Source organism: Osmerus mordax, chromosome 10 (assembly GCF_038355195.1).
Source record: "Osmerus mordax isolate fOsmMor3 chromosome 10, fOsmMor3.pri, whole genome shotgun sequence".
Classification (NCBI taxonomy): Eukaryota; Metazoa; Chordata; class Actinopteri; order Osmeriformes; family Osmeridae; genus Osmerus; species Osmerus mordax.
In genome coordinates this window covers 18,685,800-18,708,061 of record NC_090059.1, presented here as the reverse complement: position 1 = coordinate 18,708,061, position 22,262 = coordinate 18,685,800, and the positions used below count along the sequence as shown (strand labels likewise).

Sequence of the window (22,262 nt, the reverse complement as noted above, 5' to 3'; positions counted from 1 at the left end):
TTTCCATGATGTGTTATTCCATTTCGCCTCTAACTGCATCTGATTAATTTTATATTGTAGGAGCGGTGGACACTCCTCACTTGAGAGTTATTCGGCGCATGTATTCATATATTACAGCAGATTATATAAACTACCGGCACATTACCGCATCAGCTGCTTTCGTCACATTAGGTGAGAGGATGACCGAAATCCAGCACTATAGCAAGGCTACTATGCCTGTATTTCTGAAAAAACACTTTGCATGTTTTATGCGCCACATTATCGGTAGCTACCAACAAATATATGTTGGCCGCAACTAATGTAATTGCTCCAACATTACCCACACACAGTCCATGTATGCCGCTGCATGCCAATAGTCTACACAAATGTAGTTGTGAAAGCCTATAAAGATTGTAATGTATTTTTCATCTATAGCCTACAAACACGCTACATAATTTGTCGTGTATTGGCATTATCCACACTATCCCAAAGCCTGTAACAACCATTTTACACATAGTGAAATGTATAATTTTATTGCGTTTAGCGTCATTTGGACGTCACCGCAGTAACTGGCTGCTTGTGCCTTGCTCGCTTCTCTGACGTCACGCCACACCACGCACTATCACCGTGCTTGTAGTGCGCGCACGTGTGTCTTGGTGATCAAAAACTCTAGGAAGTATGCTGCCGCCACTGCAACCCGTAACAATCTGGTTTCGAGTTGGTTGCAGGTGGTGAGAGGATGCACGTGAATGACTTCTGCTCTGTCTCGTGCACCTTCCCTGTCCAGATGAACGCGGCCCCGGGCTCTCTGCGCAGCCGTTAGTGGACACCGCGCCTAGAGGATGATACCTGGAAGACTTTAGCTCTGAATGGGCACGGGGGTGCGGACGAGAGAGGACCGGGGCACCGGAGAGACCACTGCTCCTGAACACTATTCCAATATATCAAGACTGATGGTGAGTAATCTTCTAGACTCAACAACGTTGTTTTCTCAGACTCTGTAATTGTGTCAGTTTAAAGGATGTACTCTCGAACGGTAGGCCTGTAGCTGTAACGGCAACTGGGTAAAGTCAAGAGCTGGCGTCAATGTCCAGAATCTTTGAAGAAGAGGATAAAAACTGCAATATATAAAGCGGCATTGCTAAACACAACTGAACTGAGTTTTATGTGTAGGTATGGGTCTGTGTGTGTATATGTCATCCGTATGTGTGGAGATCAGTGTGAAGTACGGGTTGTCTACTCAGTGTATGCAATCTGGCTGACGTGTAGAACGACGGAGGAACTACAGCGGTTCGTGCTCTGAATATCAATAGTGTTTGTCGGCTAATCAGTGCATGGGGCTATCACTGGAAGGATTGGCGGTGGGGTTGCGCATGGACTTAACCTGAAGCGACTGTAGGCTGTACGAGGGGTCAACGGCAGATGCATGTGTGTTCGTTTATTTGTAAAATGTTGGAAATGTGTGAGGTTTAAAAGCCAAAGCTATGAGGTGAGCTATGAAAACGACTGATGGCCGACAAATCGTTATGAAATATCATCCCTATGCATTTTTACTTGAGCTGCGCTGAAGGCGGGAGGTTACTAACAGAGTCCTTATTATGAGCGCGTGTTTTCAGCACGACGGACAGGGGTCTAGTATAGCTCCAGCGTTATAGGGAAGACTTCACCAATAATCAGGCCATAGGAACACTCACCCGCTTTACTTCTTTTACCTCTATATGCTATGAATTGCTATCTAATAAACGTCTTATGAGACTGTGTACTTGAACATGTACTCAAGCTATCATAGCTACCTTCATAACTTTCAAACAGCCTCTGAGGTTGACAGTTCCAGCGGTGGAGGCACACCGGGTCACTTTGTCTCTTTGTTCACCAGTAGGACCAACAACATGTTTAGTAAACAATTAAGTCATTTCAAGTTTTGTTCTTTACAACCCCCCAAAAAGTTTTTCCTGGTCATTTTATCTTCCCCGTGTTGCTGACTTCTTCCCCAAGATCAAATTTAGAAGCGAATCCACAGATGAAACAAACACACAAACGTTGAATGGAAATAAACAGTTCCTAGGGTGGGTGAAGTGTGTGCAGCACTAACCCTAACCAGGATCAGTGGATATGTTTCAAAGCTGGGTCTGCAATAGCAGCATAGAGAGTTCATAATGTGTGTGTATGATACAATTACATTTACATTTAGTCATTTAGCAGACGCTCTTATCCAGAGCGACTTACAGTAAGTACAGGGACATTCCCCCGAGGCAAGTAGGGTGAAGTGCCTTGCCCAAGGACACAACGTCAGTTGGCATGACCGGGAATCGAACTGGCAACCTTCGGATTACTAGCCCGCTTCCCTCACCGCTCAGCCATCTGACTCCTCACATACAATGCATTCATATATCTACATTAATGTGTGTGTATGATACAATGCATTCTTGTATCTACATTAAAATGTGTGTTGTGCTATTTAGGGTATTTACAACTAATTGAATCAGTCATGCTCAGTGTGAAAGATGGGTTTGTTCACTGGAGCATGACGAGAAACAGACCACGTCCGGACAGACGGAGGGTGAGAGAGGTGGGGGGAGAGAAAGAGGGGGAGTGAGAGCGGGGTGGGGGTAGAGAGATAGTGTCAGGAGGAGAGGGAAAGAGAGAGAGAGGAAGAGAGAGAGACAACACTGTCTCAACGATGCAAGTGCTTAGATCTCAGGGGAAGAGCGAGTTTGACGTTGTCTCAAAGATAGAAGGAGGCTACTTCCTGATTGGTACTTCCTCACTAACAAATAAAGAGGGAGACCTACTGTGTATAATCCAAATCAAGATTCCAGAAGTCTGTGCCGTAACGTTAAATGCTGCTCATAGACAATTTATTCACAACACACCGCGTCAATAGAAAAGCTTTTTCTTCTCCTAAACTGTATGACTGTGTTGTGTGCTTGTGTTTCAGGATTTAAAGAGGGTGCTGTCTTTCCCGCCTTACCCAGGAGACTATCTACATCCGGTCGTGTACGCCTGTACAGCCGTAATGCTGCTCTGCCTGATCGTGTCCATCATGACCTACCTCATCCACCACAGGTACCCTCATCCACCACAGGTACCCTCATCCACCACAGGTACCCTCATCCACCACAGGTACCCTCATCCACCACAGGTACCCCACCCCTCATCCACCACAGGTACCCTCATCCACCACAAGTACCCCACTCCTCATCCACCACAGGTACCCTCATCCACCACAGGTACCCCACCCCTCATCCACCACAGGTACCCTCATCCACCACAAGTACCCCACTCCTCATCCACCACAGGTACCCTCATCCACCACAGGTACCCCACCCCTCATCCACCACAAGTGCCCTCATCCACCACAGGTACCCCACCCCTCATCCACCACAGTTACCCTCATCCACCACAGGTGCCCTCATCCACCACAGGCACCCCACCCCTCATCCACCACAGGTACCCCACCCCTCATCCACCACAGGCACCCCACCCCTCATCCACCACAGGTACCCTCATCCACCACAGGTGCCCTCATCCACCACAGGTACCCTCATCCACCACAGGTACCCCACCCCTCATCCACCACAAGTGCCCTCATCCACCACAGGTACCCCACCCCTCATCCACCACAGTTACCCTCATCCACCACAGGTGCCCTCATCCACCACAGGTACCCCACCCCTCATCCACCACAGGTACCCCACCCCTCATCCACCACAGGTACCCCACCCCTCATCCACCACAGGTAACCCACTCCTCATCCACCACAGGTAACCTAACCATCATCCATCACAGGTACCCTCACCCTGCAATTCCAGCGTATTTGGTTAATATTAAGACACTGTCCAGTTTACCCCTCTTCCTTTAAAAGATGGGGCATAGTTTTGGTTGTTTGGTCAATATAAATATCCCAACACCTGCACTGCGTCCTTATGGTACCTTGTTCATTTTAACTTCCTTTTTCAATGGCAGTGTGATCCGCATCAGCAGAAATGGGTGGCACACTCTTCTCAACTTCCTGTTTCACACGGGGCTTACGTTTGGGGTGTTTGCTGGAGGCATCAATCAGATTAACTACCCGTTCATCTGTCAAGTCGTAAGTCAATGCAAAGTTGTTCTCAGAGATGGCAAAAGTACACTTTCTTCACTCAAGTAGAAGTACAGATACTTATGTTTAAAAAGATGATGTGCTGACTACATTTTTTAACTCGAGTTAAAGTAAAGAAGTGTGGGCTCTGACATATAATTACAATAAGTAAAAAGCAGCCATTACTACTACTTGTTTTAGTGTCACGCTGGTAACTGGACCTCACATCATATTAATACATTGATACAAAAATACACTATAGACACGCAGTGCAATCGCCAGGAATCCTTTATGATGCAGACATCATCCTCATATATGGCCATGGGTGATCAGGAATGTCTCTATTCTCATCGCTAACTCCCTCTGTCTCATTCATAACGTTAGCCATTCTTCTTGTTGCCTTCTGCCTTGCTCCATGGTAGCTTCGTAGATTAGACTTCATAGACAGATACCAAAAAAATCTAGTAACGAAGTACAGTAACAAAGTATTACCATCTATGTTTGTTTTACAACAATTCAGTTCTGATCAGGAATTTGATTATCAACAAATTTGCTTTCATGGCCGGTTCACAGAGCCTGCAGTCTCTGGCTGGTCAAGTGTCTAACTGGAAACTAACTCACATAGAAGTGATCAGAAAGCAGACAATTTACATTTAGCTCCAAAGCTCCAGTACTTACGGCATGTGTGTGTATCTGTGTATCTCCTCTCCTGTCAGGTTGGGATAGTTCTCCACTACGCGTCCTTGTCCACCATGCTGTGGCTCACTTTCACCGCCAGGAACATCTGTAAAGACGTGTCCAAAGTTCCACGCCTGGCCCCCATCAGGGACAGTTCTGCCCAGAAGAGGGCCAAGCCCACTATACTCAGGTAATACTGACTCTGCAGAACCCTCACTCTGCAGAACCCTAACTCTGCAGAACCCTAACCCTGCAGAACCCTAACCCTGCAGAACTCTCACTCTGCAGAACCCTCACTCTGCAGAACCCTCACTCTGCAGAACCCTGACCCTGCAGAACCCTGACCCTACAGAAAAAAGCTTACCTGGATACACAAGCCTGGTGTTTGTATCTGGTTGAAGGAATTTAATACAGAGACAGAATGATTGAGAGAGGGAGACAAAGAGAGAAAGAGAGGAGATCCCAACACCAAGTGACAGGTGGTTACCAAGGCAACGGGGGGCAGGTGCCAGAGTGCCAACGTTAACTCTCACTCGCCGGAAGGAGGAGGCTTGTTGACAACAGCTCCATTTTAACAAGCCTTTTTTCTACATCCATGTTTCTCTTTACTTCCTTCCCCTATTCCTCCCCTCTCATCCTGCCTTCTTTACAACACAATGAACCCAATTCAAGCTGTCACCACATGCTGTCACATGCTGTCTTCCTCTCCAGGTTCTACCTGGTCAGCGATGGCGTTCCTCTCATCATCGTGGGGGTCACAGCAGCGGTCAGCATGGAAAACTATGGCAGTAGGGAGGAGGCTCTGTAGTGAGTGCCCTAATCCAACATTCTTTCCTTACATTGTTTTGAATTGATGATGTATGATCCCCTTCCCTTCCATCTACCTTCTCTCTTTGTCCTCTCTCTATCTCTCTCTCTCTTTTCTCCAATCTCTCTTTCCATTTCCAATCTTCTCTCTTTTTCATCTCCTCTCTCTCTTTCCCTGCAACCTCAGCTGCTGGATGTCATGGGAACCCAGCCTCGGCGGTTTCTACGGGCCAGTGGCGTTCCTCGTCCTGGTGATGTGCATCTATTTCTTGTGTACTTTCATCCAACTGAAGCGCCACCCAGAGAGGAAGTACGAGCTGAGGGCCATGACGGAGGAGCAGCAGCGTCTGGCGTCAGCTGAGTCGGGCCACCTCTGCCACGGAGACTGTGGAGGCGACAGTTGCCCTACACATGTGTCCGGCCTCTCAGTGCTGGCTAACGAACACTCGTTCAAATCCCAGCTGCGTGGAGCGGCGTTCACCCTCTTCCTGTTCCTGGCTACGTGGGCGCTGGGCGCGCTGGCCGTGTCACAGGGCCACTTCCTGGACATGGTGTTTAGCTGCCTGTACGGGGCGTTCTCTGTGACACTGGGGCTGTTCTTGCTGATCCAGCACTGCGCCAAGAGGGACGACGTGTGGCACCGCTGGTGGTCTTGCTGCCCGGCCAAGCCGGAGGGCAGGAAGGAGGATGGACAGGTACGTTCCCCAGGTCCCGCCCAACAGCAGTCCTGCCACCTAGACTCTCCCTGCTCTGGGAAACAGCCACTCCTCTCCCCACATCTCCTCCACGTACCCGCCACTCACTACAAAATGCAGCCGGCACCGCCTCTCAACCAAACCACCAATCACGCTGGCCCGTGTTGCGTGGCTGTGCATGGCCCCTCCCCTTCTCCTCTGCTGGAGGCCACATCTCCCCGTCCACAGTCCCTTCCTGATGAGCTACCGCGGCCGGCGCTGCCCCTGCAGAGCTGCCTGAAGGACAGGGCCAAGTCTCGCTCCTTCAACCGCCCGCGGCCCTGCCTGAGAGACTACCACTACCACATGGCCTCCAGCAGCATGGACGGCAGCGTGCACAGCTCCCACCTGGACAGCCCACACAGCGTCCATCACCTGGACGGCTCCCCGCTGCTCTGCCCCAGCCCCCACCCCGACCTCCCTCTGGCCTGCCCCAGCCCCCACCCCGACCTCCCTCTGGCCTGCCCCAGCCCCCACCCCGACCTCCCTCTGGCCTGCCCCAGCCCCCACCCCGACCTCCCTCTGGCCTGCCCCAGCCCCCACCCCGACCTCCCTCTGGCCTGCCCCAGTCCCCTGCTGGACAAGCGTCTGGCTTCCTGCCACAGCTTGCATCGGCAGAGCTCCTGCCACAGTATCCAGGACGACATGCTGTCCTGCCACCACCACATGTACTGCCCCCCCAGAGTAGACCCCTTCCCCAGACCCCCAGACCCATTTGGTGCGGGGTGCCAGCAGGACTCGGACACGTACAGCTGCAGCTCCAGGCAGGCTGACAGGGAGGAGGAGGTCATGCTGCAGCTGGAGAGTGAGCAGGCTGTGCAGCCCAGACAGACGCTCCCTCGGCTCCCTAAAGCTAAACCCCACGCCACGCTGAGCCGCAGGGCCACAATCAGTCGCAACGGCAGCCTGCAGGAGGACTTCCTGTTTGGGTCAGACGCTACTGGCAACATAAGGACAGGTCCTTGGAAGAATGAGACCACTGTGTAGCAAGGCTTTCCACTACTACCCCCTCCACCTTTATGCATCTATTATGCCTCCCACATACCCCTTCAAGTCTATAACTAATCTGTCTATAACTAATCTTTCCCCTATAAATCCCATCTAGTCTATTTCTAGCCCGAACCCCATACCCCCTTTCAAACTGAAACACTAACCCCATACCTGCTTCAAGTCTTGTGGACTATGGAAGTTTAGTTGCATCTGCATCAAACCACATTTAGTTCCAGTTCATCCTTGCACTACTGTGAATGTAGTGACAGGTTGCTGTACTGGACATCCTAGACTCTCATACAAGACAGCCTTCTCTATAGAAACCATTTGTATTGACATCCATCATCTTTTGTATTTACATGGCTAAAACCACAGATTTTAAAGCTTTACTTGAAATGGTCTTCATTTGCATTGGTAACAGCTCATGGAACCTTCATGACACCTTCCTCATTTAGTCGAGAGTAATTACAAAGTCTTAACATTCTTTTTATATAGAAAATATGATATAGAGCCGTTTCTGGCACAGTAATATGCATTGCTACACATGTCACACACAGAGCGCTAAAGTGCCTTTTTCAAAATCTGCAAGGACAGTGTGAATTGGTGTTGGTGTTAGGGTTAGATATGGTTCAGAGACCTGCCAGTGCAATGAGTCTTAAAGCCTGATGACTTGGTTTTGAACTTCATCAACACTAAAGAAGGCCTCTAAAGGTGTTATAAATACTTATGAAGAAAAGTGAATTCAAGTAAATTGCATTTTCTATCAACTGTGTGAGGTGAGGTGTGTATGTTTGTGTGTTAGTTTGCATGTATGTGTTTGTGCAGACATACACGCATACAAATGAGCAGGTGGTAACACATGCTTGTGCCATAGATGTCTGAAGCCCCAGGGGAACCTTAATAGGACCACGTGGCTGCAATTCCCAAGAGCCTCCAAGCACCGCTTCACCTGAAGCAGTGGGCAGTTTACCTTACAAGACAGCTGGATCACTGGATCACGGCCACACCGAGAATCCCTCGTGCCAAACTCCATATTAATTTGTTGTGCCCAAAACACAGGTTTGGACCAATCAGTCCCATGGGGAGCTAGTGGCAGCTAGCGTGGTTGAAGTTAACCATGATAGATGTTGATAGACAGACACCAATCACCTGCCAAGTCTTAATTGAAAGTGTCTGCTCTTGTTTTTAGGGACGTAACCCTGGTGTTTGTGTAACAAACCATATGGTGAGTCAGGTTAGTGGGCTGTCCCCACTAACGTCATCTGTTTGTTTGGAGGGTTCAGAAACTGAGAAATTAGGTCAAAGAAAGAGAAAAGATGCTGGAAGTAGGATGTCATCCTCCATTGAGGGAAGGCAGACTGATAAGGTAAGGCAGCTTCCTCTAAACATGCATCCACACAACTCCACTTAAGTTGAACTTGTGCAAGGATGCTCTTGGGATTCCCAGATGAGTAATTAGACATTGTAATGTTTTATATGCTTTTAAAACACCCTTGAGTGATGAGTGATGCACCAGCACTATTTAATAAGTTTTCACCCAAAATACATATTTGATGTCACAAGAAATGTGCTTTTAAACACTTATTTGTCATGCTGCCAACATGCCAAGTCACTGTGAGAAGCGACAAACTACAACCTCTGTGTTGGCATGTGAGGAATATGTAGTAGCAACACAGTCTACTCAGGTTTAAAGATAACCATAACACTAACCGTAAGTCATCATTAAGCTGTTAAATCAGCAGAAATGTCCGTGGCTGTTTTAAGTGTCTTAAAACCCGTCTCTACAACAGCAATGACTATCTCCTGATCTGTTGAACGTATTTTTGGAAAATGTAGGTCATACTAAGGCCTGTTTCAAATGGGGATGAATCTTAGAGCACCTTTACATTCAACAACCTGCAGTTACACAGCTTCAACACAGTCCCCTATAGATGTTAAAACACAGTCCCCTATAGATGTCATAACTTCAACACAGTCCTTTATAGATGTTACAGCTTCAACACAGTCCCCTATAGATGTTACAACACTGTCCCCTATAGATGTCATAACTTCAACACAGTCCTTTATAGATGTTACAGCTTCAACACAGTCCCCTATAGATGTTACAACACTGTCCCCTATAGATGTCATAACTTCAACACAGTCCTTAATAGATGTTACAGCTTCAACACAGTCCCCTATAGATGTTACAGCTTCAACACAGTCCCCTATAGATGTTACCACACAGTCCCCTATAGATGTCATAACTTCAACACAGTCCCCAATAGATGTTACAACACAGTCCCCTATAGATGTCAGAACTTCAACACAGTCCTTTATAGATGTTACAGCTTCAACACAGTCCCCTATAGATGTCTTAAAACAGTCACCTATAGATGTTACAGCTTCAACACAATCCTATATAGATGTTAGACCAAAGGGGGTGTTGATTTTGCCACTTGACATTCATGTGGGAATGTGTAAACTGCGTGAGTGAGTGTAGAACAGCCAATCGGATGCAAGCTCAGGGATTGTTTCTCATACAGATGGCCAATTAACTGACAAGATGGTGTCCATGACCAACATCTGTCATTTGACCTTTATTTGGATGTCCAATCAATGAGATACAACATAAGAAAGAAACTTTTGTGAAATGTTCATGCAGTAGCTTGTCCACATTTTTTTTATCACAAATATTATTACTAGAATATTATAAATACTCCACACATTGGAAGATGTACAGTAGCCCCTTTGACCCAGAAACCAATTATAAACCAGAGTGGTGTTCACAGAGGTTTATGTAAATTCTCGTTTTCTAAATAGTTGACCCCAACTGTTGTACTCCTTATAAGTTTGTATTTTACAAAAAAATGCTATATTAACTTTGTATTTTATAACATGTCAATGACCCTTACACTCCATTCTCCTCTGCCGTTTTAACACTCTACGCATGTATCCTTTCAAGTTTGAGGCTGTCACTTAAATTGGTGAGAAATGTTATCCACTATTCAGCATGAAGTTCTGTCCAGTTACTGACTGCTTCAAGTATGACAAGGAAGGAAGGATGCATGCTAGTGTGTTGGGGTTAGTTCCTGTATTGTGGGTCATAAGGTTAGGGTTAGTTCCTGTGTTGTACCGTGTTCCCTGTTTCACTGGCTGCTGCTGTAACCAAACCCAATGCCAAATTCCATCTGATCTTCTCTTTTCCAGAGGTTCAAATAAATTAACTTTATCACCCCCCTTGTGTATACTTGTTTTTATCCCACACCTAACATCTATATCACATCTAATACAAACAAAGAAGACTAAAGAAGCAGTCAATACAGAACAGATGTCCCTAAGTGGACATAAAATAATATTGTATCTCATGTATGGTAATGGCATGGTACTGCTCATCAGAGGGGTCTACTCCTCTGACCAATGTGTGACCCTGAGGGACCCCCCTCCCACTCCCAGGAGATGGGAGCGGGAGGGGGGAGTGGGAAGAGGGAGCAGGAAGAGTGTTTGATAGGAGGAAGCGTGACAATGAAGTCCACTCAGACCACAGCTCTGGGTCGCATGGCGCTGCAGAGGAGAAGAAGAGTTTAAGCAAACTAGGCGCCAGTCGTTAAAATGTCCCACAGAAATGAATGCTTTCACTTTGAATCAGATCACTCCCCAAAGCCTCCCCTCACCCCTCTGCTTCTGTCATCTGCAGGGAACAGGCATCTCCTGCTACAGCAGAACTGCAACTTTCAACCCAACAGTGAACACATACATGTTCTGTTTGAGGTGTGCAGTCTGTGTGGGGTACCTGGAAGAGGTATGTTTAAATACTTTGAATTTCCACGTGGTCAAAAGGTTATGAACTAGCCTGGGTTTAGAGAGGGTTAGTATGACCGAGTCTGGGTTTAGAAACAATAAGTCTGGATACAAAGATGCTGGGTTATTGTGGAGGAAATTTCTAGAGAAAAGACCCTTTTCTTATCACCCTGTCAGAAATGTTATATACTTTTGATTGATGCTTGGCTTCCCAGTACAATATTACCAATATTTGCAAATATTGGCTTTTTCTCTATTAAATCTGGTAGTGTCCAATTTTATTTGCCCATATAAGTGTTCTTGTTTGTTTTGCGTACAACCATTTTTGACTGACTTTACCTCCAATCCATCTCTTATTTAGCGATTCACATAGCTCTATGACCTATTTATAATACGCTTTTACACAGGCATTTGTGTGTGGCTTTTTAGGTTCCAGCTATCCTGTGTGCTTCTGCAATGAGCATTGAGCGGTAATGGACAAGACATAGCACTCTGGAGTCTGACCCTGGAAGAGAAGCAGAGAGGGAGGGCACCAAGAGAGGAAAGGGGTGGAAGAAATAACTGATATAGTGAGTGAAGTGGATACCCGCTGGTACCCGTGTGTGTTAACGTGGTGTGTGCAGACAAAAGTTAGCAGGTCAGGTGTTCCCATTTTCAGTCCACAGCACTTTTAACCTGTCCATGATCTAACCTGTAGAGCACCTATTAACCTGTCCATGATCTAACCTGTAGAGCACCTTTTAACCTGTCCATGATCTAACCTGTAGAGCACCTTTTAACCTGTCCCTGATCTAACCTGTAGAGCACCACGAGATCCAAGCCAGAGAGATCTATCATCCGTCGTCTACAGAGGGCTTTCTACCACAGCCTTTTCCCACCTTTTATTGCTGCAGATGAATTCATAATGTAGTAGGGGCACTGTGACAGGGACCAAACATCTCTCCATCATGCAGAGGCACATACAGGTACTGACTGGGAGGTACAACAACGGTTGTGTTCTCTAAGAAGAAAACATCAAGACTTGTTGCTTCAGGAGGTCTCTCTCAGCACTCATATTTAGTTTAATGGATTTGACATGTTTCTGACGTCAGAACAGCAAATGTCACTGCCCTTAGTCATCCTTGGAAAAGGCCATTGGTGATGATGTCATGACCTCGGTGAAAGGGACCAAACAAAAGACAATAATAAATTGTTTCAAGACACACAACCTCACCCTAACCCTCCCCCCCCACACACACACACACATACGCACACACCAACTCCATTTAAAAGCGTATAAAAAATATTTGAATGCCTTGATAAACTGTGTAATGATGCCAATAATGGTACAATAGCAAGACCTCTCACACCTAACCCTAACCCTAGCAGATTTTAGATTAACCCTCGCCCCCATTCAATTATAACCTTACTGGTAGAATTATATAAAAAAATCATTATACAACAAAAAATGGGCAAGAATATCTCTGGGCGAGTCTCACATAATGTATCATGGTTTTGATTTTGAATGGATCTGTTTTTGATTATTCAAAATTTACATTTGAAATCTGTGTGCTATTGCACGACTGCATTTTAAACATCCGTTGCACTCCTTCATGCAGGTATCAGTATATATCATTCATTGTAGCATTTATAATAGTTTGCAGGTAATAAATATCACACATGGTTAGAGGTGGAGCGTGCCGACTGGTCTTCAGGTATTTCACCCCTCCCTCCCCCCCTCGTCTCCTCCCGCTCACCCCTCCTCCATCTCACCAACCTGTCCCTCTCGGTCGTGCCTCATTTCCTCCTCCCCCCTCCTCCCTCTCACCCACTTGCTCCATGCCCCGGGCCGCTCAGCCGCCTGAACCACTTCAGGAGCAGGAAGTCAGAAGCACAGACATCTCTGATGCAAGCGTGACCTATTTAGGAATCAAGCACAAGCCTGTGGACCTAGCCTTCACTCCCCCAGCCTCCCCTCCCAGCCTCAACCCGTATCCTCCCCCAGCCTCCCCTCCCAGCCTCAACCCGTATCCTCCCCCAGCCTCCCCTCCCAGCCTCAACCCGTATCCTCCCCCAGCCTCTTCACATCTCCTCCACCATCCTCCTCACCCCATATCTTCCAGCCTCTCCTCCCAGCCTCCTCTCCTCCCAGCCTCCTCTCCTCCCAGCCTCCTCTCCTCCCAGCCTCCTCTCCTCTTCTCCTCCTCTCCTCCCAGCCTCCTCTCCTCCCAGCCTCCTCTCCTCTTCTCCTCCTCTCCTCCCAGCCTCCTCTCCTCCCAGCCTCCTCTCCTTACTTCCATCATCCCTGCATGTCATTGCAGTTTACCCAACTCTCTATGCTCTCAATGCTAAACTGTTTATTCAGCTTTGAAGAGTTAAGATCATTGTTCATGATTGGCCCCCCAAATTACACGCTAAGCATATTGTGCCACATCATGTTTTCCTTCTTTGCAAGCAAAATGAATAAATAACAACACGTAAACAAAACTGGGAAAACTAAATGAAACATTTAGTACTGTACTGCCCCCGTGTGGACAGTTTTGGTTGTTGGGAACAAGAACAGGACACTGTAAGTCTGTACTCGGACAACAATGTGCAGCTGCTCATCTTGTTCAAAAACTATTTATAACATATTAGAGCATTGTTAAAACATGTCTTCCCGTTCAACACCTCTAGGGCTTGGACAGCAGTTAGCATAACTGGATGCAGAGTATTTAGGAAGTACAGTGCACACACAGATGTCATATATGATTTGGCAATGCTGACAGTCTGCTGGCTCATATGAACATCAGAACTACAGCCTGTAGTCGTACTGCTGTGTGACCAGAGTTGCTGTGACAAAGTATATTAACAAAGTTACTTTGGGGTTTTTGTTATAGTTTCTATGTCTTTACACTATTTAAACATAAAGATGTGTACTGCCACTTGGATAACTACTCAAACATTGTGATACTACAAATGAAAGACCCTGGATATGAACCCTTTCAAAAGTATTTACATTTATTGGAGGAGAGAGAACCACAGAGGAGGTGAATACAGTACAATAGTGTGGACCTGCTGCAGGACGTTTGAGGCACTTAGCATAAAAAAATAAAGTTTCTCAGGAAAAGATAGATCCCAACAACCTATTTGACAAAAACAAAGGTTGGTGGAGTACTTCCTACTTCCTTACAGAACATTCCATAACCCATGGAAAGGAACACTTATTTGGTTGCAGAGTGCAGACATGTATTAGGTTGGAGTATGGATTGAAGAAAGGAATATCCTCTGGACGTTGGGGTTACGGGACGTATTTACAGAATAGTCTTCAAAATGTCAAGTTAAATTATCAATGTCAATTACACCGATTGTCTGACATATAACAGCAAAAACTGTTTGACTTTAGATTAATGGTGAACAATCATCAGTTCCAGACAGTATTCCATCTAGTTTCCCAATAAGACTTTCTATTAACTAAGCTGATAAAGCATTATGAATGTGTACATAAACCGGACAGTTTCTGAAAACGCATCTTGTTACAAGTATCAAACCATTGCATTTTTACAGCCTAATGACATCCGCGTCCGTGGTGTATTGGTAACAGGCAGAGTATAAAGATCTCCTCTTTAAAACATCTGCCAGTCTGTCTCACCTGTCCCATTACACACCAACAGTTCAGTATTACCAAATATAAACATTACATTTATGTATTACAAAATGTATTGGGCATTTGGATGGCATGGCACATGTCAATACCATGTTGTGAAAACCATAAACGGTGGGTGGTGAGGAACTGTTCCATTGAAATGGTAATGCTGACTTTTACATTGTATCCCTTCTCAGTCACACTGTCACATTTAACTAGCCTCTTCGACCCTCTTCAAACCCTGTGTTGTGTAAACAACCTTGATGTGAAGATGAGCACTCCCCTCCTCTATAGGGCTAGGGTTAGCTCCCCTCTCCTTCTGCATCTGGATCTTCCTCACTGTGGCCTGGCAGGAGCGGAGGGTGGAGCACCTATCAGACTTACTAAGTGTGAAGGGTTTGCAATGCAAGTCAAAAATAAAAAAAAATCATGTAGTGTTTGTTTAAATATAGATTATTTGAGGTTGGTCGTTTTTTTTTTACATCCTGAATATTCTTAGAGCATCACCCATGTTTACGTAATTCAGTCACTCTTGCATATTGTGAAGAGAAAAGGAAAAACGAATTTGACTCAAAAGATGAGACAGGGCACCACTTAACACGAAGTTGCCTTACATGCAATAGCAATGCCTATGCTTTTCAACATCTACTCATGACCAAAACAGAACAATACAAATGCTGTTCATAAACAACCTATTAATATAAATGTACTTAAATTACTCTAAACTTAATGTTACGTGTCATCAAGGTAAAATGCTGATGTGGTAGAGTAGCTTAGATAAATAAGCTATTTAGATATCTAAGCTCTTTGCAAAAAAACGAACAAAACCAAATGATTTTCAGGTTTCTGTCTTACAGGAAGTGAAGAGAACATGACCTACGGAAATAAAACTCCATGACCCTAACCCTAACCTCCTGCATAGGTAAGAAGTTCAAAGAAGCAAAACAGTAAAACAGAATTACCCCCAAAGTATTCTATAAAACCTTTTTAAATGGAGATCAATGAGAATGAAAAGTATGCTACAAACCAAATCAGTTGAATCACAGAATATGAAATCACCTGAGGAATTCAGTACATATCAGCACACAAACAAGTCAATGAAAGTCATTAATGTCCTCCTGTACACCAGTGCTCTCTAAAACTCCATTACAGTGTGCCCAGTTTTCACAGTTCAATCCAATCTGTACATAACTGAAAGGTTACGTTATTTATGGTATCATAATACAGTATTTACATATAAAAGGGTTTCAGCTGGTAGCACATTAAAAACTGTGATTCTTATGTAACAATTATGGGAATAGAAACCTGCAAGAATAAAGTATAATGTAAGTCATTAAAAAATATACAACATAAACGTGTAAATCTTCTCCACTTTACAGGACGGTGTTTTTACCCACCATGGGGCTGAGCTTCAAAACAGCTTGTTCCAGTCTCTTGTAGCCTCCATGAGATGTCGCTGGCCGTGGCCTATCCAGTCCTCCTGGTTGTCAAACAGTCGCCCACAAAACCAACAGCTGAATTTTGACGGTCGCTTTGCAACACTGGATGACTTTACCACCTCATATTTTTTCTTGGTCATTTTTTTAAGATTCATTTTCAGTATGAATCTTTCTCTGGCAGAGCTCAGAATCATCCTAGATTTGGGGCTGCTAACTTTTGATGAGTGACATTTCTCTGCAGTTCTGTTCCCTCCGACGGGGCCCAGGTCCAGGAGGGCCTGGACTGTTTTCCGAGACAGTGCTACCTTGGATACGGCCCCTTTGTACCTGTTAACCAACCTCATGATAGCCGCCACCTCTGGGATGTCTGCATCTGGGTGGTTGAGCACCACCACCGGCTGGTTCCTGCGGGGACACTTGAACTGCTGGAGGGAATTAAAAGGGGATAGCCTCAACGTCCTTTCGGCATCTTTGGGTACAGGCACCCAAAGGGAGGAATCCTCTTTCTCAGGCAAAGCTTTACTGGTGAGCCTCCTTGATTTAGGCACAGGCTCTGGAAGCTCGTCAAACAATGCCTTTCTACGCCTCTTCCTTTGGCTTGGAGGTCGAATGGGCCTTGGAGCCATATGGGCCCTCTGCAGATCAACACCTTCGGGTTGGCGTGTCCTGCTCCCTACGTTGGCCTGGAGACTGGAGAGCCGTGAGGGGGCCACAGGCCTCTGGGCGGCATTTTTTAGGGGGATGAATTTCTTCACCCCAGTGGGAAGGTTTGCATTACATTTGTTTGACACCAAAAAGCAGGGTGTCTGAGAAGAACCGGTGGCCAGGAACAGGGACTGGTTCGCTGAAGCAGGTGGCCCACCGCTGATAATCCCATTAGCAGTTCGAACAATCTTGAGTAAAACCTTATTCCCTCTACTTTCGTTGGATTGGTTTGGTATGGCACTCCCAGGTTTAGCTGGAGAGATGTACCTGACCAGGAAGGCTTGTCTCCCTGTTTGCAATGTGTTCAACTTGTCCCTGGAGTTTACAGGCATGGCTAGAACTGGCCGGGAGGAGAGCGATGAATTAGCATTTGTTAATTTGCTCCCAGCATTACTGAGAACCTGAGCAATGGGCAGCGGTCTCTGGACTAAGTAACAAGTCGACTGTCCCTTCACCATGTTTTCACTGGCAGCGCCTTGTGCTGTGCCGGATAGGAGTAGAGGACTTTTAAGAGCTGCGCTGTTGACAAGATAGCGGCTTGCACTCGTGCCAGCACCTGGTTGGACCGCGGATATCAGTTTTGGCCCTTTTTCACTAGCACCTGAAGATGCTGATGACATGCCAATCCTCCCACTATTTAGGGTCAGAGCAATCCCTGAGGGATTACTTTGTCTCTCAATTCCTGGTTTAACATATGATACATTTATCTGGGGAGTGGAGGACTTGGTTATCAACTTGAACCCAGAGTTGCCTTTCAGCTGCACTGGCACAGGGTAACGGTTATCAGCAGTCTGCAGAAACATCTGCTGCTTTCCCTCTGGAGTCTGAAGGATTCTGAGGGTAGTTTTAGGTGGCCTCACAGACTCCGGACCTGTAGCAGAAAAGCCTACTCTTTCTTTCTCCAACTGATGACTAATTATTGCATCTGAATGTTCCTCTACTATTCGACCAAGTGCAGCTGAAGTACTTTTACTTCCTGTTGGCTTTTCAGACAAAGGAACACTTTCTTCCTCCAATTTCACTTTAGGTTGACCTTGGTGTACCAATACCCGATTCTCCTTTTCATTTGGCATTGGCGACCCTGGATCCTCTACTGTAGCTATGCATTCTTCCACCTCAATGTCACTCTCTGACACTCTCTCAATTGCATTGATGTCCTTAAGGGTCTCTTCTCTATTCCCTGTTTCTGATTGGTCCTCTATGCCATGTTCCATCATAGGTGATGCCGCTAATGTGAGACTCCACTCAGGAGACTCTCTCCTGCAATAACTCCCCTCCTCTGCTGAATGCTCTGAAAGACTTTCAAAAGGTTGAGTGGAGCTTGAGGAGAGACTAGATGTCTCCTTGGAATAATTATGAAAGCTGAACACCTCTTGGTTTTGATGATTCTCTATGGAGTTTTCTGCATTCGTCTTTCTACTGGCATCTACAGGGGGATCCTTTTCCTTCACAATTGAGTCTGTGTTTTCTAGTGTGTCTTTGCCAGGTGTGCTCCCAACCTTGCTATTGGAAGATTTCCTTTTCAATCTGTCAATGGAAGGCTTTGATTCCCCACTAATTCCATCAGGTACAGTGGGATCATGAATGATGGATTCATTACAGTAAGTAGTTGTCCTCAGTGCTCCATCTTCACTAGGGCCATCCATCTCTCCTCTGAACTGCAGTTGTTGTGTAGCTATTTCTGCATCCAAAGAAACATCAGCAGGTATGTTCGCTGCAGGGACACTCACAGCAGACAATGCAGAATCAGGCATGTCCTCCGTAATAAAGGTACCAGAACTAGAAGCTTCCGAAACTAGTATTTGAGCTCTTGAACCCACATCAGAAGATGCAGTGCTCAACAACAAGGGTTGGGTTTTAGTAAAATTTGGTGATTTACTGTTTTTCAGTTGACTGTTTTCAAATAAAAGCGAATCAGATTCTTTGGTAGCTTTTTGAGACGCATGTTCGTTGTTGGGTGTGTGTTTTCCATCCAGTCTCTGTGAGAGATTTAGTTTGTCTTCTCCATTCTCCTCCTCCTCCGACCTTGATGACATCTCACCTATGCTTGTTTCCTCCTCCTCAACCTTAACTTCAGTTATAATTGCAGTATCCTGGTCAGTCCCTGGGGTGCTTGTCTGGCCAGAGTCTGGACTGAAAGGGGATCCACTCCTCTGAGACACAGCCAAGTAGCGGGCGCTTGGACAGATTCTTGAGTGTTTACTTCCATCAGAGGTAATATCTGAGGTGGAGTATCCCATCTCCTGATCTACAAGTGACATTGCATTTTGTGGGGAGCAATCTAGCTTCACTGCTGGTATGACTTTGAGCACCAGGTGTTTTTTCCCATCTACCATCTTGAACCCCATTACTTTTGTGGTGCAATTTGGAGGAAGAGAGATCTTATTTTTCACCATGAGAACCGTAAGTCCATTGGAGTTGGGGCTTCCAGTATCCGCTCCAAAGCTGTTGTCACTATCTTTTGATTGTGATGGGGATGACATTGCCTTGGAGGGAGATTGATCATTTTTGCCTTTGTTACACTTTTTGCTGTCCTTTTTTGAACCAATAGTCTTTTCAAGAAATGATTGGGTCTCCTCCAGGTTTTTTTCCGAGCTGAACATCCTACCATTTTGGTCAAGCAGTCCTCCTCCTGGAAGCGAGTGTAGTTTTGACATCCACTGGGAGTCCTTGGACGCCCCTCCAGCAGACGGGCTTTTCTTCAGTAGGAGTTTTAATCCTGCGGAAGAGCTAGTCAGAGTGTTGTTGCTGTCCTCTATTGCCCGCCACACATTTTTCTTTTCAGCCTCCATGCCATGAAATGTGACCATGTGTTTGTTAAGGTACTCCCTTCTTGCTGCCCCATATCCACAGAGCTGACAAGAGAATGGGAAGGTGCCAGAGTGGACCTTTTGGTGCTTCTGGTGTTCACTTCTACTAGAGCTAACATGCTGGCATTTAACACATTTAATCCTACTTTCATTATGGTGATGGATGTGCTGAACAAATGTGCCTGCATCAGTCGTTGAGAACTCACACTTTTCACAGTGAAAGTGTCCGTTCAGGCTGTGACACATGATGAAATGCCTGGTGAGCAGGAGCAGAGAGTACTGAACATTGTCGTTGCAAATCTCACATGTAACCAAAGTGTTCCGGTGCCCGATGCGATGACGTTGAAGAGCAGGGAACTCGTTGGTGACAAAACCGCAGAGGTCACAAGGGTATGTTGGTAAGTTCCCCTTGTGAGCCCCCTGGAAATGTTTGAGGAGGTCGTTGGGGCTGTAGGTGGCATCATCCTTACACTCGGAACACCCGAAGCTCAGGATCTTCCCCGAGAAGACTGCCCCCTGCTGGATCTTGCATGGCGATTTCTTGGATGCTTTTCTGGACGTTTTGTTGGGACTCACTGTCTCCTCGAAGGGCGCTTCATCAGTGTCGCTGTACAGCAACCCTGGAGACTGCGATTCCAGATCTTTCAAATGTTTGCTTACAAATTCCTTAACGGCTTCTTTATCATCCTCTACCTCAATAATGTTAAAGTCGCTTTCGGCAGAGTCATCCGGAGTTGTGAGGTCGTCCTCCATGTCTGACTCAGAGCTGTAGGTTCCTCTGAAAAGGAGACAAGACAATCAACAACATGCTTTCTGGCAGTTATAGAGAAACACTGTCAATAAATATTAAAATACATACATAACAGAATTGCATTTTAAAGGCCTACAAAGTATATATATTAAATTAAATAAGATCATTTCATACAACACAACTAAACTTTGTCTGAAAAACTACTAACTATCCCACATGTTAATAATAAACAGTTTAGTCCCCCAACCAAGCCTAAAGAGCTGCATATTGGTTGGGTCTTGTAGCCTGTATATGGTTTAAGAAGGACAATCACATGGCTGGAACACCAACATGAGCCTCTGTGGATATGCATGTTAATGGTTGATCATAGTGATATACCTTCACCCCTTCTGAAAAGGGCTTGTCATGAACGAGTCTACTCTCACTGGGGGCAAACCGAAGGGGGAGGCGGGTCTCTCACCTGAAAGCAAACATCAACATTACAGTTATGAATAGTCACAAATACCGCTAGTAACACATTAGTAACTACACTGGTGTGTACAAAGCTATTAAATACAACAATGCATTATCCTGATTGGGACCACCATTATGAGGCTGGTGTAGAGACCTTCATATTAACTAACCCTAACCCTTCATATTAAGAACCCTTCATATTAACATCTGATCTATCTAAAGGATTCTCTGCCCCCAAATCCTGTCTGTTTTAACATTCACTTCAGTGTGGCAGTTTCAACCTACAGTTCATAACCAACACATAATTTAGCTGGTCTAGGATTATGAGCTTTATTGAAAACCATTTTGTTGACCAAACATGTTAAAGGAAGAAAAACACATCTTCACATGACAATTTGCGTTATGTCATCTTAGTTATGCATGCACAACACTGTTACAATAAAGCAAAAAGAACAATGAACAAAATATCTTCCATAAGCTTACCGACTAACTATTTTAACACCCGTTGTTTAGGCTCCTCTAAACACCCAAAGCCATTTAACCTATACTACAACTGAAATTCAACATGGACCACTTACAACTTCACCACATAAGACCACAAAACGCAACAAAGTCCCCAAAACTAGTATTTATCTCTCAAGGGATCAGAAGGAAACTTAACAGCAACTAAAAGTTTATCTGGGAGACAGCCTCACACACTTTCGTGTCATTGTTAATATCATGCATTGTGCAGATGTGAATTGCCTAAACTGGCATTTTCGAATACTTTTCCGGATGAAAACACCCTCTACTCCAAGTACAACTTTAAAAAACGCGGACACACAGCATCAGTTTAGGGAAGCATGATTAGACTGGATTTGTTTACAAACATAGCAACCTTTGCATCTATTTCATTCTGACGTCTATTCTTGCAAAAGGTTACTTTGCGTTACGACAAGATGTAAGAATGAGTTTGATAACCGGTTGTACTACAGAATAAAGCTGTCTTCCACCCACGCGAAAATTAAACAACTCGTATAAATATTAAACGTGTCTCTTCATTTAATTCGCAAAATGCTTTGTGATCCAATGTTAATACATGCCGTTAACAATTTTTTGCTAAAGGAACGATCAGTATTGATAAATTTACCTTCCTTTCTCTTCACTCTTGCAGGTCAGCGACGGCGGCCATGACAGTTCCATCCGGGTACTCCCACACTGTTGGTGAGGCTTCTAAAGCGGATGAATATGGATTACCTGTTAGACTCGAGAGAAGAGCAGTTCCACAAAATAAAAATGTTCTTCATATGTTTTGTATACTTCGAAGTGCTGACCGTTGTTTGAGCTAAAGAGATAACGACAGCTATAAATGAATCCCCTCAATATGGAACCGTGTCAGCGTTTTAAAATTAAGCATTAGCCCTTGGTACGTCATTGTCAGGGCAATGTGCATGTGCAGAGCTGTGGACGGC

The 22,262-nt window shown here is 45.4% G+C and overlaps 2 protein-coding genes across 2 annotated transcripts; one reads left to right on the top strand and one right to left on the bottom strand.

Moving 5' to 3' along the window:
• Positions 1-719: 719 nt before the first annotated feature.
• adgra1a (adhesion G protein-coupled receptor A1a) lies at positions 720-10,041 on the top strand. Its single transcript, XM_067245532.1, has 6 exons — positions 720-935; positions 2,918-3,045; positions 3,946-4,069; positions 4,777-4,928; positions 5,450-5,545; positions 5,733-10,041. Exons 1-6 carry the CDS (start codon positions 849-851, stop codon positions 7,264-7,266), a joined length of 2,121 nt encoding a protein of 706 aa, XP_067101633.1. The 5' UTR covers positions 720-848; the 3' UTR covers positions 7,267-10,041.
• A 6,023-nt stretch (positions 10,042-16,064) lies between these two features.
• si:ch211-214e3.5 (zinc finger protein 518A) lies at positions 16,065-20,360 on the bottom strand. Its single transcript, XM_067244160.1, has 4 exons — positions 19,742-20,360; positions 19,089-19,633; positions 16,398-16,517; positions 16,065-16,133 (listed from the first exon to the last, which is right to left on the bottom strand). Exons 1-4 carry the CDS (start codon positions 20,358-20,360, stop codon positions 16,065-16,067), a joined length of 1,353 nt encoding a protein of 450 aa, XP_067100261.1.
• Between the last annotated feature and the right edge of the window lie 1,902 nt (positions 20,361-22,262).

What these genes read in the sequence shown, in the direction of transcription:
- adgra1a (XM_067245532.1), top strand. Translation starts at nt 849, where the DNA reads ATGGGCACGGGGGTGCGGACGAGAGAGGACCGGGGCACCGGAGAGACC. An exon ending in ACCTACCTCATCCACCACAG is followed by an intron (nt 3,046 to 3,945) that starts GTACCCTCATCC and finishes TTTCAATGGCAG; the next exon opens with TGTGATCCGCATCAGCAGAA. An exon ending in ACCCGTTCATCTGTCAAGTC is followed by an intron (nt 4,070 to 4,776) that starts GTAAGTCAATGC and finishes CTCTCCTGTCAG; the next exon opens with GTTGGGATAGTTCTCCACTA.
- si:ch211-214e3.5 (XM_067244160.1), bottom strand. Translation starts at nt 20,360, where the DNA reads ATGGAGGACGACCTCACAACTCCGGATGACTCTGCCGAAAGCGACTTT. An exon ending in TAATGAAAGTAGGATTAAAT is followed by an intron (nt 19,634 to 19,741) that starts GTGTTAAATGCC and finishes GATATGGGGCAG; the next exon opens with CAAGAAGGGAGTACCTTAAC. An exon ending in TGCTCAAAGTCATACCAGCA is followed by an intron (nt 16,518 to 19,088) that starts GTGAAGCTAGAT and finishes AATTCCCTCCAG; the next exon opens with CAGTTCAAGTGTCCCCGCAG.